General features: G+C 55.3%; 1 protein-coding gene across 1 annotated transcript in view; it reads right to left on the bottom strand.

Moving 5' to 3' along the window:
* Positions 1-14,627, bottom strand: part of LOC147110165 (neural cell adhesion molecule 1-like) — a 73,763-nt gene extending 59,136 nt beyond the window's left edge. The window contains exon 1 of the mRNA XM_086004100.1: positions 14,424-14,627. Within this exon, the coding sequence (XP_085860226.1) occupies positions 14,424-14,475 (52 nt within the window). The 5' untranslated portion in view covers positions 14,476-14,627. The remainder of the gene's footprint in view (positions 1-14,423) is intronic.
* Positions 14,628-14,905: the final 278 nt, after the last annotated feature.

Raw genomic sequence — 14,905 nt, 5'->3', positions numbered from 1 at the left:
GCCTCCTGGGTCTCTGCCGGGGGCGCCGCCAGGGTGGTTGAAGGGGTAGTTGGTGGGGGCACCGTTGGTCGATGTTCTTCCGGGGGTGGTGAAAGGATAGTGGGTGGGTAAGAATTGCTGTGATCGTTGTTGCTGTTGTTGTCGTGGTTGTTGTCGTTACCGGCTGGGGCGACGTCTTTTATGGACACGGTGTCCTCCCTTCCGTCGGCGTGCCGGACATACGCGTATTGGGGGTTGGCGTGGAGTAGGTGCACTGACTCCACGAGAGGGTCCGTCTTGTGGCCCCTCACATGCCTTCGTACAAATACCGGGCCTGGGGTGGAGAGCCATGACGGCATGGATACGCCTGAGGTGGATTTCCGGGGAAAGACAAACATTCGTTCATGAGGCGTGGCATTAGTGGCAGTGCACAATAGCGACCGTATCGAATGGAGCACATCTGGGAGGACTTCCTGCCAGCGGGAGATAGGGAGGCCCTTGGTCCTTAGAGCTAGAGTGACTGCTTTCCATACTGTCCCGTTCTCTCGCTCCACTTGACCGTTACCCCGGGGGTTGTAGCTGGTGGTACGGCTCGTGGCGATCCCCCTGGACAGCATGTACTGGCGTAGCTCTTCACTCATGAAGGACGCCCCCCTATCCGTATGGATGTAGCTCGGCATACCGAACAGGCAGAACAGGCTGTTGAGGCATTTAATGACCGTGGCGCTGGTCATGTCTGGGCAGGGGAAGGCGAATGGGAAACGAGAGTATTCGTCCACAATGTTCAGGAAGTAAACATTGCGGTCGACGGACGGGAGGGGGCCCTTGAAATCTAAGCTGAGCCGCTCAAAGGGCCGTGTAGCTTTGATTAAGTGGGCTCTATCTGGGCGGTAGAACCGAGGCTTGCACTCAGCGCAAGTGCGGCAGTTCCTGGTCAGAGACCGAACTTCCTCAATCGAGTAGGGTAAGTTGCGGGACTTTATGAAGTGGAACAGCCGTGTGACCCCTGGGTGGCAGAGGTCGTTGTGGAGGGTCTGTAGCCGATCCCCGGTGGCGCTGGCACACATCCCTCGTGAGAGGGCGTTGGGGGATTCGTTAAGGGCCCCTGGCCGGTAAATGATGTCATACTCGAAGGTGGAGAGCTCGATCCGCCACCTAAGAATATTATCATTTTTAATCTTCCCCCTCTGTTTATTATTGAACATAAACGCTACCGACCACTGGTTGGTAAGTAGGGTGAAGCGTTTGCCGGCTAGGTAGTGCCGCCAGTGGCGCACTGCCTCCACGATGGCTTGGGCCTCCTTTTCCATGGAGGAGTGTCTGATCTCGGGCCCTTGGAGGGTCCTCGAGAAGAAAGCTACGGGCCGCCCCGCCTGGTTGAGGGTGGCCGCCAAGGCAAAGTCAGACGCATCACTTTGCACTTGAAAGGGAGTGTTCTCGTCCACTGCCTGTAGCGTGGCCCACTCAATATCCCGCTTAATGCTTTTGAAGGCGGCGTGGGCCTCAGCAGAGAGTGGAAAAGAGGATGCTTTCAAGAGGGGGCGGGCTTTGTCGGAGTAGTTGGGGACCCATTGGGCATAATAAGAAAATAACCCCAGGCACCTTTTCAGGGCTTTGGGAGTGTTGGGCAGGGGGAGCTCCCGTAGGGGGCGCAATCAGTCGGGGTCTGGTCCGATTTCCCCATTCTCCACCACGCTGCCTAGTATGCAGAGGCGCGTGGTGTTGAAAACGCACTTGTCCTCGTTGTAAGTGAGGTTGAGTTTTTGTGCGGTTTTCAGGAACCTCTCAAGGTTCGAGTCGTGATCCTGCTGGTTGTGACCGCAGATGGTGACGTTGTCGAGGTAGGGGAAGGTTGCCTGCAAGTGGTGGTCATCGACCATGTGGTCCATCTCCCTCTGGAAGACCGAGACCCCATTCGTCACCCCAAAGGGGACTCTGAGGAATTGGTAGAGGTGTCCGTTCGCCTCGAAGGCGGTGTACGGGCGGTCCTCTGGTCTGATAGGGAGCTGGTGGTACACTGACTTGAGGTCGATGGTGGCGAACACCCGGTATTGGGCGATTTGGTTCACCATCTCGGATATGCGGGGTAGCGGGTAGGCGTCTAGCTGGGTGTATAGATTAACCGTTTGGCTATAATCTATCACCATCCGCTTCTTCTCGCTACCCCTCACCACCACCACTTGGGCGCACCACGGGCTGTTGCTGCGTTCGATAATGCGCTCCTTCAGGAGCCTGTCTACCTCGGTCGCGATAAACCGCCTGTCCTCCCAGCTGTACCTCCTGCTTTTGGTCGCTATTGGCCGGCAGTTGGAGGTAAGGTTCGCGAATAGCGAAGGCGGCTTTACCTTCAGGGTAGCCAGACCGCACACTGTGAGGGGCGGCTGGGACCCACCGTAATTGAGCGTGATGCTTTGGTGGTGGCACTGGAAATCCAGGCCCAAGAGCACGCTCGCACATAGATTCTTCATGATTAGTAATTTAAAATTATCGTATACAGTTCCGTTAACAGACAATTGTACCGTGTAGTAACCCATAATGGTCGATGTCTGGGTTTTATCAGCCATAGAGATGGTGCCCCGAGCAGGGACCACCTTTAGAGAGAGTTGTTGTACCAGTTCAGGGTGGATAAAACTCTCCGTGCTTCCACTGTCAATTAAACATTTAACCCCGCACCCGTTTACCTCGATGTCCACCATTGATTTGGATAGCGGGTGCGGTCTGGTCTGGTCCACTGTGACCGATGCCACTGTAGGGCCCTGATCGAGACAAGATGGCATCCACGCTGTCTGCTCACAAGATGGCGGACCCCACGAGGTCGGGCAAGATGGCGTCCAAGATGGCCGCTCCCACGGCGCACACGCGGCGGTGGCGGGTTTTCCAGCGGGGTTCCCTCTGCACACCTTCCCGAAGTGCCCCTTCTTACCGCACTTAAAGCAGGTGGTGCCTTTCGCCGGGCACAGGTTTCTGATGTGCTTCGGCTGCCCGCAGAAGTAGCAGTTGGGGCCCCGACGCGTCGCGGCTGTCGTAGGGCTTCTGGGGGGAGAGCGGGGCCCCGACGGTGTCGGGCTGCCGGGCGGGGAAGATGCCTTCCAAGATGGCGGCGCCCTTGGTGCACACGTGGCGGCGTGGGCGGCGCGGGCCGAAGAGTAGGCGTCCGAGTTTCTCTGGGCCACATCCAGGGATCGCGCTGTGTCCACAGCCTGTTTCAGGTCCAATCCCGTTTTTTCCAGTAGTCTCTGCCGGATGTAAGTGGAGCTGAGGCCTGCGATAAAGGCATCACGAACAAGCTCGTCAGTGTACACTGCGGCTTTTACATCTTGGCACTTGCAGTCTTTGCCAAGCGTTTTCAGGGTGACTAGGAACTCATCCAGCGATTCCCCAGGTCGCTGTGTGCGAGTAGCGAGCAGATGCCTAGCGTACACCTCGTTCGTAGGCTGCTGGTAATGCGCCTTTAGGATGTCGCAGGCGGCCGGGTACGTGTCGGCGTCTTGGATGAGGGGGTAAACCCGGTGGCTTACCCAATTCCGCAGGATTCCGAGTTTCATACTCTCAGCGTCCGTAGCGCCTGTGATGGCTGCGGAATTGTCCAGGAAGAATTCCATACACTTAAACCAGTGTCCGAATCGTGCCGATGCGTCCGAAGCATGCGGGTCCAAATCCAAACGTTCGGGTTTCAAGAGTTGGCCCATTGCGTTGAAAATTGAGTTAATAAAATTGATGTGCCTCAATGAATCCGAGACTCGATGTTAACGGAGCAAAGCAAGGCTTTTATTAACTCAGAAAGTAATACACAGTGGAGAAGTGTCTCTCATCCAGAGATCTGCTGTACTGCCTGTGAGACACGCTGGGGCCTGCTTAAGTAGGGGCCAGGTATGGGCGGAGCCCTACACACAATACAATACAGGTAAGGAAATGAAACTGAAACTAAACTAAACACAGGGAATACAGTGCCTGATGAATGGCATATTTCATCACAAGGGGTCCCTGATGGAGAGACTCCCTCCCTCATTAAAAGGGGTCCCTGATGGAGAGACTCCCTCTTTAAAAGGGGTCCCTGATGGAGAGACTCCCTCTTTAAAAGGGGTCCCTGACGGACAGGGTCTGGGGCTGCACTCGTTGTGTTAGTGGATAAACAATCCAGAGACACAGCTTTGAGAATTTAAATTCAGGTCCTTTGACTCACTGCCTCCGACTTGTGTTATTTACTCTCTCACACTCACACACACATTCACACACTCACACACATACTCACACACACTCACTCTCACACATACTCACTCACACACACACGATCACACTCACACAGACACTCACTGACACACACACGATCACACTCACACACACACTCACACACACACACACGATCACACTCACACAAACACTCACTGACACACACACGATCACACTCACACACACACTCACAACACACACGATCACACTCATACACACACTCACTGACACACACACGATCACACTCATATACACTCACACACACACACACGATCACACACACACACACTCACTGACACACACACGATCATACTCACACACACACGATCACACACACACACGATCACACACACACACACGATCACACTCACACAGACACTCACACTCACACAGACACTCACACTCACACACACACTCACACAGACACTCACACTCACACACACACTCACACAGACACTCACACTCACACACTCACACACTCACACACACACTCACACACACACACAGTCACACACACACTCACACTCTCACACACAGAGTTGAGCTGTCTCACGAGCGTCAGTCCTCCAATCAGGAGGTCACTTATTCCCGGGAACATTGCCAAGCAGGGAGCATGCCTGACGTACAAGGCACTTATTCAGAAACTAGACCAGGAAATACTGCAGATATTCAGTACGTGATAGGTCCTGTACTGCAGCCTCCCCCAGGACGGACAACTGCGGAACGGCACCGGGAGGGCAGGATGTGGGTTAACAGTTCTCCAAATCTTCTTAAACGCGTTGCTGATTCCTGATAGCAGGGCAAGCTATGCACTGAGGAGCAAACCAAATGATATATATGATAGGAAGTGAATCTGAGTAGCAACGCGCTCTCCGTCCCATTAGATAGGACTCGGGCAAGCGCGTTATAAACATAATAAGGCGATTGAGGTGTCACTATTCGGTCTATTGCACACGAGTTCGAGACAGAGAGAGGGAGGAAAATGTGAGAGAGAGAATGATGTAAGTGAGGGAACAGGGACTCCCTCTTTAAAAGGGGTCCCTGACGGAGAGACTGCCTCTTTAAAAGGGGTCCCTGATGGTGAGACTCCCTCTTTAAAAGGGGTCCCAGATGGAGAGACTCCCTCTTTAAAAGGGGTCCCTGACGGAGAGTCTCCCTCTTTAAAAGGGGTCCCTGATGGAGGGACTCCCTCTTTAAAAGGGGTCCCAGATGGAGAGACTCCCTCTTTAAAAGGGGTCCCTGACGGAGAGTCTCCCTCTTTACAAGGGGTCCCTGATGGAGGGACTCCCTCTTTAAAAGGGGTCCCTGACGGAGAGTCTCCCTCTTTAAAAGGGGTCCCTGATGGAGAGACTCCCTCTTTAAAAGGGGTCCCTGATGGAGAGTCTCCCTCTTTAAAAGGGGTCCCTGATGGAGAGACTCCCTCTTTAAAAGGGGTCCCTGATAGAGAGACTCCCTCTTTAAAAGGGGTCCCTGATGGAGAGTCTCCCTCTTTAAAAGGGGTCCCTGATAGAGAGACTCCCTCTTTAAAAGGGGTCCCCGACGGAGAGACTCCCTCTTTAAAAGGGGTCCCTGACGGAGAGACTCCCTCTTTAAAATAGACCGCTTGAATAATGAGCTTCAAAGCATCGCATTGTCAGGAAAAGTCCCTGGCCGGTGAGCAGGACAAAGGCTGGCTAAAAATAACACCGTTAGCTGAGAGATTTCCACCATGACCTGCTTCATATCACTCACCCAGACCCTACCACCCCCCGGCCCAGCGCCCTAGCACACAGACAGTAAACAGCAGTCTCAGTATAGAAAGACACATCCGCTCTGTGGGATAAACAGGTGCCACTTGGGACTAGCGCTGCGGACAGATTGCACGGGGAAATATCCCCTTTCAACCAGCCAGCACCTGGCATTCCCCAATTAGTGATTTGGGCGGGGGGGCCTGCTCCACCGTAGACAGCCTGCGCGGAAATCCGAAAGCCAGGGGGACGATAGAAAGAGATTCCGCCACACTTGGGAGGCTGCAGCCCGCAGACTTACACTCCGCTTGTCCCGTGCTTAATATCTTCCACCTTCGGCCGCCTGGGCCCCGAGATCGGGAATTCCCTCCCGAAACCTCGCCGCCTCGCTCCTCCTCCTCTTCGCTGTCAAATCTTGTCTGGTTTACGTTCCAATGAAGGGCCGCGGGACGCTTTCCTACGTTAAAGGCGTTGGATAAACGGGATTTGGGCTCCTTACCCTTCTTCGAAATAGTGGCTCGCTGGTGATGCACCCCAAGGTCGAATAAGGGGCACGATCTTGCCAGCCCTGGGGAGGTGGGTTATCTGGGGGGCGGGTGCCCATCCTGCCCTCAACCCACCGCCGTGCCATCTTCCCGCGAGGTGGGTAAGTCGGGTCCCGCCCCCTGGAGGCAGGAAGGGGGATTACAGCCACTTAACTGCAGGCAGACAAGAGGATTATCCCCACTATACCCACACACGTGCAGGCTTCCCGAAGGCTGCGAACACCGTCAGGATCAACGAGGCGAGCAGTGAGTCTGCGGGGTGCAAAAGTGCGCTGTGGAGGCGAGTGACGGGTGCAAGTGCGGAGAGGTGAGGTGAGTGAGAAGTGATAGAAACTGCTTAAACACAGAAACATAGAAGATAGGAGCAGGAGTCGGCCATTCGGCCCCTCGAGCCTGCTCCGCCATTCAATGTGATCATGGCTGATCATCCAAATTCAGTACCCTGTCCCTGCCTTCTCCCCATACCCCTTGATCCCTTTAGCCTTAAGAAATATATCCAACTCCTTCTTGAATATATTTAATGAATTGGCCTCTACTGCCTTCTGTGGTAGAGAATTCCACAGGTTCACCACTCTCTGGGTGAAGAAATTCCTCCTCATCTCTGTCCTAAATGGCTTACCCCTTATCCTTAGACTGTGACCCCTGGTTCTGGACTCCCCGACCATCGGGAACATCCTTCCTGCATCTAGTCTGTCTAGTCCTGTTAGAATTTTATAAGTTTTGATGAGATCCCCTCTCATTCTTCTAAACTCCAGCGAGTACAAGCTCAATCGACCCAATCTCTCCTCATACGTCATTCCTGCCATCCCAGGTATCAGTCTGGTGAATCTTCGCTGAACTCCTTCCATGGCAAGAACGTCCTTCCTCAGATAAGGCGACCAAAACTGCACACAATACTCAAGGTGTGGTCTCACCAAGGCCCTGTACAACTGCAGCAAGACATCCTTGTTCCTGTACTCGAACCCTCTCGCTACGAAGGCCAACATACCATTTGCCTTCTTAACCACCTGCTGCACCTGCATGCTTACCTTCAGCGACTGGTGCACAAGGACACCCAGGTCTCGTTGCACTTCCCCTTCTCCCAATCTATTGCCGTTCAGATAATAATCTGCCTTCCTGTTTTTGCTACCAAAGTGGATAACCTCACATTTATCCACGTTATATTGCATCTGCCATGCTTCTGCCCAATCACCCAACCTGTCCAAATCATCCTGGAGTTTCTCGGCATCCTCCTCACAGCACACACGCCCACCCAGCTTTGTGTCGTCTGCAAACTTGGCGATATTACATCTAGTTCCCTCGTCTAGATCATTAATATATATTGTGAATAGCTGGGGTCCTAGGACCGATCCCTGCGGTACCCCACTAGTCACTGCCTGCCACTCGGAAAAAGACCCGTTGATTCCAACTCTTTGCTTTCTGTCTGCCAACCAGTTCGCTATCCAAGTCAATACCTTGCCCCCAATCCCATGTGCCTTAATTTATGCGGGACCTTATCGAAAGCCTTCTGAAAGTCCAAATACACCACATCTACTGGTTCTCCCTTATCTATTTTACCAGTTACATCCTCACGAATCTTACCATTCATGAAGAAATGACTCATGAGATAACACTGGGCGGCCAGCTGGTGGCGCCGTCCAAGGAAATTATAAATACTCGGGCGTGGGCCCAGCTTGCCCAGGACATTTTTGTAACCAGGAACTAGTGAAGTACCTACAGCTCATGGTTGTGAAACAGTTGATTAAAGCCTTGTTTTATATTCAAACCAAGTGTTTAGTAGTTTTGTTACATCAAGTACCTTTGTTTCTTCCTGTGGGCTTCAAATGTTGGGGATGTGGAGAGACTCACATCTCACCGGCAGAGGTGGCAGATAGCTGCTGAATTCTCCAATGCAACAACCATCTAATTTCTGCTCACAAGAGGTTTGATGAGGTCTTGAATTCAAGAACTCATCAAACAACAGAGAATGTCAGTGTTTGACAGCGTCACAGAGCTGTCAGGCGATAACAATTCGTCTGTCAATATTTTTGACAGATGAGACGTCATACGCTGACGTGCTCTGTAACCGGCTTTCCCTTAATTGGCCTGCTGAGCCCGCTGGGCGGGTTTAACAAGGTCAAGCAAGGGAAAACAGCGTGGATTGGCCAGAAGTCGATGGAGGCGGGACTGAAACCCGACAAGTGGGAGTCCCGCCTTCAAACGCTCCCCGCTGGCAAAATCCAGCCCCTGGTCTCTCCATTCAGTGTTCTGGTTTTTTCAAATCACACTGGTTAGTTCCTCAGCTGGAGTATTGTGGACAGATCTGGGCACCGCACCCCAGGAAAGATATCAAGGCCTGAGAGAGGGTTCAGAGGAGGTTTCCCGGGATGTGACCAGGGAAAGAAAGAAATTAAAATAAAATAAAACGCTAGTTTAGGCCACAGCTGGGATATTGTGTGCAGTTCTGGTCGCCACACTATAGGAAGGATGTGATTGCATTGGAGAGGGTGCAGAGGAGATTCACTAGGATGTTACCTGGGCTGGAGCGCTTCAGCTATGAGGAGAGACTGGACAGGCTGGGGTTGTTTTCCTTAGAGCAGAGAAGGCTGAGGGGGGGGGCCTGATTGAGGTGTACAAAATTATGAGGGGCGTAGATAGGGTAGATAGAAAGGAACTTTTCCCCTTAGTAGAGGGGTCAATAACCAGGGGGCATAGTTTCAAGGTAAGGGGCAGGAGGTTTAGAGGGGATTTGAGAAAAAACTTTTTCACCCAGAGGGTGGTTGGAATCTGGAACTCACTGCCTGAAAGGGTGGTAGAGGCAGGAACCCTCACAACATTCAAGAAGCATTTAGATCAGCACTTGAAACGCCATAGCATACAAGGCTACGGACCAAGTGCTGGAAAATGGGATTAGAATAGACAGGGCTTGATGGCCCGGCGCGGACACGACGGGCCGAAGGGCCTCTTTCTGTGCTGTATTACTCTATGGAGGAAAAATTCAGGGCCTAGAAATTAGGTTTGCCTCCGCCAGGGCTTTTGCGCCCGAAATTTTGCGCCCGCGATAATTGCCACTGCGCCCGCCAAAAATTCAGCTGCCCCGCGCCCAGACGGCTGCGGGCGCTAATGGACGGTTTCAGCGCCTCGCTATGGGCGCTGAATGCAGGTTTGCGGCGCTAATCCCCCGCTGCGGCACCCGATGCGGTGCGGCAGGCTGGGGTACTGCAGGCCTCCTCCTTCTGTTAAGGAGGAGCTGCCTGCAGCCGACCACTGCCCAGTCGATTCGCCCGACAAATGAGCCCGGCACCTCGGAGAAGTGCCGGGCTCGCGGGCCACACACATCAGTGCCGTGGGGGGGTGGTGGAGGAGTCCAGGGAGGGAGGTGCGGGCAGGCGGCCGCCGGGAAAGCGGCCGGCCGCCGCTCCACCTTAATGCGCCGGCGCTACGTGCTGCAACATCCCGTTGAACAATCGTTGGTTGCGGCTGCCACGGGCGAGGCGGCCGCAACTGAATTTGGGCGTCCGGCCACGTTACCACGGCAACCGGGACGCTGCGCACACCGATGACGTCATCGGTGCCGGTGCAGCGCTACCGGCTAACGCCGAAGGTAGGGCCCAACACAATTTCGATCGCGGCTATAATTCCGGCGCAAGGCCCTCTAACGCCTCTAATTGGGCGCTAACACCACCGAATTTCTAGGCCCAGTTGTTTGTGCCTCCTGTTAGCGCTCTAAGAGGGCGTTAATGGGGCGCAAAGCGACTAGCGCCCGGGCGCGGCGATGTTTGCGCCGCTCGCGAAATTAACTAGACATTTTGCGGCGGCGCTAAACACTCCCGCCACGATCTCCTGCGCCGGCAGATCGTGACGTCAGTCGAGTGCGCAACGCCCCGGTAGCGACCCGGACCGGATATTGAGTGGCGCCCCCTGCCTTACCGTAAGCCTGCCGCTAGCAACGACAGGTTGAGGGGAGCGTTTCCCAGTCAGGAAGGGACTAGGAGAGCGCTATTTAAAGGCGACCGCTTCCTGCCTTTTTTTGTCAGTGACATTTTTGCACCACGTATTCTGAGAGAGAGAGAGACTTCTGGAGAGATTCAACGCTGTGTGAAGGAGTTTTGGGTACTGAGCAACACTTTGCAGGTTCATTTTGATTTGCCCTTCCTTGCTTCGCCAGCGCTCTGAGGTAGCACCTCGCTCCTCGGCCTTTGCACCTTAAGAGAGGTGTGAAGCGCCTGATTTAGCGCTCCAATCACCTCCAGGGGCGATAAAAGCCAAGTTTGCTGTCAGAGGCGATAATTAGCGCCGGGCGCTGAACTTTGCGCACGGCCGATAATGGCGCCCCACACGGGGCGTTACTGAATTTTTCCCCCTCTGACTCTAATGAGGGACTTCAGTGATGAGGAGAGGTTGGGAAAGTTCGGACTGTTCTCCTCGGAACAGGGAATGTGAAGAGGTGACCTCATAGAGGTTTACAGGATGACAGGAGGTTTGGATAGTGTAGATGGAGAAAGAGTGTTTTCCCCCTGGTTAGTGGGTCAATAACCAGAGGTCACAGATTCAAAATCATCGGCGAAAGACCTCGAGGTGAGATGAGGAGAGATGATCTCACTCGGAGGTGTGGGACTATTTGGAGAGCTCGGTCAAACAGCCAGCACAAGCACCATGGGTCGAGTGGCCTCCTCCTGCGCTGTGGGATTCTGTGATTCTATCAATCCTGAACCATTCGCCCACAGCCTCCTGCTTTGAAAAACCATTCAATAGAAATCTCACTCGGCAACAGCTCAATCATCACAACGGCAGCAGCCCTCTCGGCTCTGCTGCCGTGGGATCCGAACATTCCCCGAACACTCACCCTTGAGGTGCCTCTCATTAATTCGGTGACTGCAGCTCAAATAAAGGACTCGCAGGTTTACACTCTGTTCCAAGCTGCACTCTGATAGTGAGAGAAAGAGAGTGAAAGAAAGACTCCCACTTCTCCAGCGCCTTTCACCACCTCAGGATGTTCCAAAGTGCTTTACAGCAAATTAAGCGCTTTTTGAAGTGTGGTCACTGTTGCAATATTGGTCACAGGACACCGGGGAGAACTCCCCCCACCTTTTCTTCCAATAGTGGCTGTGGGATCTTTTACGTCCACCTGAGAGAGCAGACAGGGCCTCATCCAAAAGATGCACCTCCGACAGTGCAGTGCTCCCTCAGTACTGCCCCCCCGACAGTGCGGCGCTCCCTCAGTACTGCCCCTCCGACAGAGCGGCGCTCACTCAGTACCGCCTCTCTGACAGTGTGGCACTCCCTCAGTACTGCCTCTCTGACAGTGTGGCACTCCCTCAGTACTGCCCCTCCGACAGTGCGGCGCTCCCTCAGTACTGCCCCTCCGACAGAGCTGTGCTCACTCAGTACCGCCTCTCTGACAGTGTGGCACTCCCTCAGTACTGCCTCTCTGACAGTGTGGCACTCCCTCAGTACTGCCCCTCCGACAGTGCGACGGTCCCTCAGTACTGCCCCTCCGACAGTGCGGCGCTCCCTCAGCACTACCCCTCCGACAGTGCGGCGCTCCCTCAGTGCTGCCACTCCAACAGTGCTGGGCTCCCTCAGTACTGCCCCTCCGACAGTGCGGCGCGCCCTCAGTACTGTCCCTCCGACAGTGCGGCGTTCTCTCTGTACTGCCCCTCTCCCAGTGCGGCACTCCCTCAGTACTGCCCCTGCGACAGTGCAGCGCTCCCTCAGTACTGCCCCTCTGACAGTGCGGCACTCCCTCAGTACTGCCCCTCCCCCAGTGCGGCACTCCCTCAGTACTGCCCCGCGACAGTGCAGTGCTCCCTTAGTACTGCCCCTCTGACAGTGCGGCACCCCCTCACTACTGCCCCCCCGACAGTGCGGCGCTCCCTCAGTACTGCCCCTCCGACAGTGTGGCGCTCCCTCAGTACTTCCCCTAAAAGACAGCACTGAGGGAGAGCCGCACTGTCGGAGGGGCCGTACTGAGTGAGAGCTGCACTGTCGGAGGAGCAGTACTTTGGGAGCGCCGCACTGTCGGAGGGTCAGTACTGAGGGAGCGCCGCACTGTCGAGGGCAGTGCTGAGGGAGTGCCACACTGTTGGAGGGGCAGTGCCGAGGGAGTGCCACACTGTCGGAGGGGCAGTACTGAGGGAGCGCCGCACTGTCGGGGGGGCAGCACTAAGGGAACGCTGCACTGTTGGAGTGTCAGTACTGAGGGAGCACCGCACTGTCGGAGGGGCAGTACTGAGGGAGTGCAGCATTGTCGGAGGGGCAGTACAGAGTGAGCGCCGCACTATCGGAGGGGCAGCACTGACGGAGCACTGCACTGTCAGAGGAGCAGTACTGAGGGAGCGCCGCACTGTCGGAGGGGCAGTACTGAGGGAGCGCCGCACTGTCAGAGGGTCAGTACTGAGGGAGCGCTGCACTGTCGGAGGGGCAGTACAGAGGGAGCGCCGCACTGTTGCGGGGATAGTACTGAGGGAGCGCCGCACTGTCGGAGGGGCAGTACTGAGGGAGCGCTGCACTCTCGGAGGGGCACTGCTGAGGGAGCGCCGCACTGTCGGAAGGGCTGTACTGAGTGAGCGCTGCATTGTCGGAGGGTCAGTACTGAGGGAGCGCCGCACTGTCGGAGGGACAGTACTGAGGGAGCGCCGCACTGTTGGAGGGGCAGTACTGAGGGAGTGCCGCACTGTCGGAGGGGCAGTATTGAGGGAGTGCAGCACTGCTGGAGAGGCAGTACTGAGGGAGTGCCGCACTGTCTGAGGGGCTGTACTGAGGGAGTGCCGCACTGTTGCAGGGGCATTACTGAAGGATCGCCACACTGTCGGAGGGGCAGTACCGAGGCAGCGCCGCATTGTCGGAGGGGCAGCACTGAGGGAGTGCCGCTCTGTCGAAGGGGCAGCACTGAGGGAATGCTGCACTGTGGGAGGGTCAGTACTGAGGGAGCGCCGCACTGTTGGAGGGGCAGTACTGAGGGAGCGCCGCACTGTCGGAGGGGCAGTACTGAGGGAGCACCGCACTGTCGGAGGGGCTGTACTGAGTGAGCACTGCACTGTCGGAGGGGCAGTACTGAGGGAGCGCCGCACTGTCGGAGAGACAGTACTCAGAGAGCACCGCACTGTCGGAGGGGCAGTACCGAGGCAGCGCCGCACTGTTGCAGGGGCAGTACTAAGGGAGTGCCGCACTGTCGGAGTTGCAGTACTGAGGGAGCGCCGCACTGTCGGAGGGGCAGTACTGAGGGAGCGCCGCACTGTCGGAGGGGCAGTACTGAGGGAGTGCCGCACTGTCGGAGGGGCATTACTGAGGGAGCGCCGCACTGTCGGAGGGGCATTACTGAGGGAGCGCGGCACTGTCGGAGGGGCAGTACTGAGGGAGCGCCGCACTGTCGGAGGGGCAGTACTGAGGGAGCGCCGCACTGTCGGAGGGGCGGTACTGAGGGAGCGCCGCACTGTCGGAGGGGCAGTACTGAGGGGGTGCCGTCTTTCGGATGAGACGTTAAACCGAGGCCCCGTCTGCCCCCTCTAGTGAATATAAAAGATCCCACGGCCACTATTGGAAGAAGAGCAGGGGGAGTTCTCCCCGGTGTCCTCGGGCCAATATTTATCCCTCAACCAACATCACTAAAACAGATGATCTGGGTCATTATCACATTGCTGTTTGTGGGAGCTTGCTGTGCGCAAATTGGCTGCCGCGTTTCCTACATTACAACAGTGACCACACTTCAAAGAACTTACTTCGTTGGCTGTGATGCGCTTTGGGATGTCCTGAGGTGGGTGAAAGGGGCTGGAAATACGTGAGTCTGTCCTTTCTGTCTTTCTCCCCTTAGCCTCCCCTGTTCCAAAGAAAGCCACCCCAGCCTCTCCAGTCTTTCCTCATCGCTAAAGGCTCCCATTCCGTGAGCCTTTTAGACTTGGAAAAAATGATTAACTTGAGCCCAGTGCTAGAAACCCTGTCTCCCGCAGGATGGTCACCTTACCTGCCTGAGCGCAGAACAGCAACAGGACACACATGCAGATACTGAACAGCATCCTCGCTCTTCCCTCTCGCTAGGTCCTTCTCCAAACAGGTCACAGCCGGGGCAGATCGAGTGTCCCAGAGGTGAAAGGCTGCGAGTGAGTGTGTGTGAGTGAGTGTGAGTGTGAGTGGCTGGGATTTCAGCTCCGCTCTACTTATGCTCTGAAACCTGGCCTCCAACAACCGCATTTCCTTCCCCTGCCCATCCTGAACCAATCTTATCTGCTCATCTCCTGCACGTTCCGCTCCCCATTAGGATCATTTCGTACAAATCATCCCCTCCTATCGTCCCGGTACAGGCGCCAGACTGACCTCCACCCCAGTCACAAAGGACCCGGTATTTACACCAAGCTGGAGCCGAACCAGATGTTGGATGTCCCAGGAAACGGAGAGCGTCAAACACAGGACATCAGCACCACTTACATCAGTCAATGTGCAGATCGA

The sequence above is a fragment of the Somniosus microcephalus genome, chromosome 12, assembly GCF_052327205.1.
Source record: "Somniosus microcephalus isolate GS21.2 chromosome 12, FLI_Smic_1.0, whole genome shotgun sequence".
Classification (NCBI taxonomy): domain Eukaryota; kingdom Metazoa; phylum Chordata; class Chondrichthyes; order Squaliformes; family Somniosidae; genus Somniosus; species Somniosus microcephalus.
Note: the sequence above shows the minus strand (reverse complement) of the source record. Positions and strands in the feature narration are given on the sequence as shown.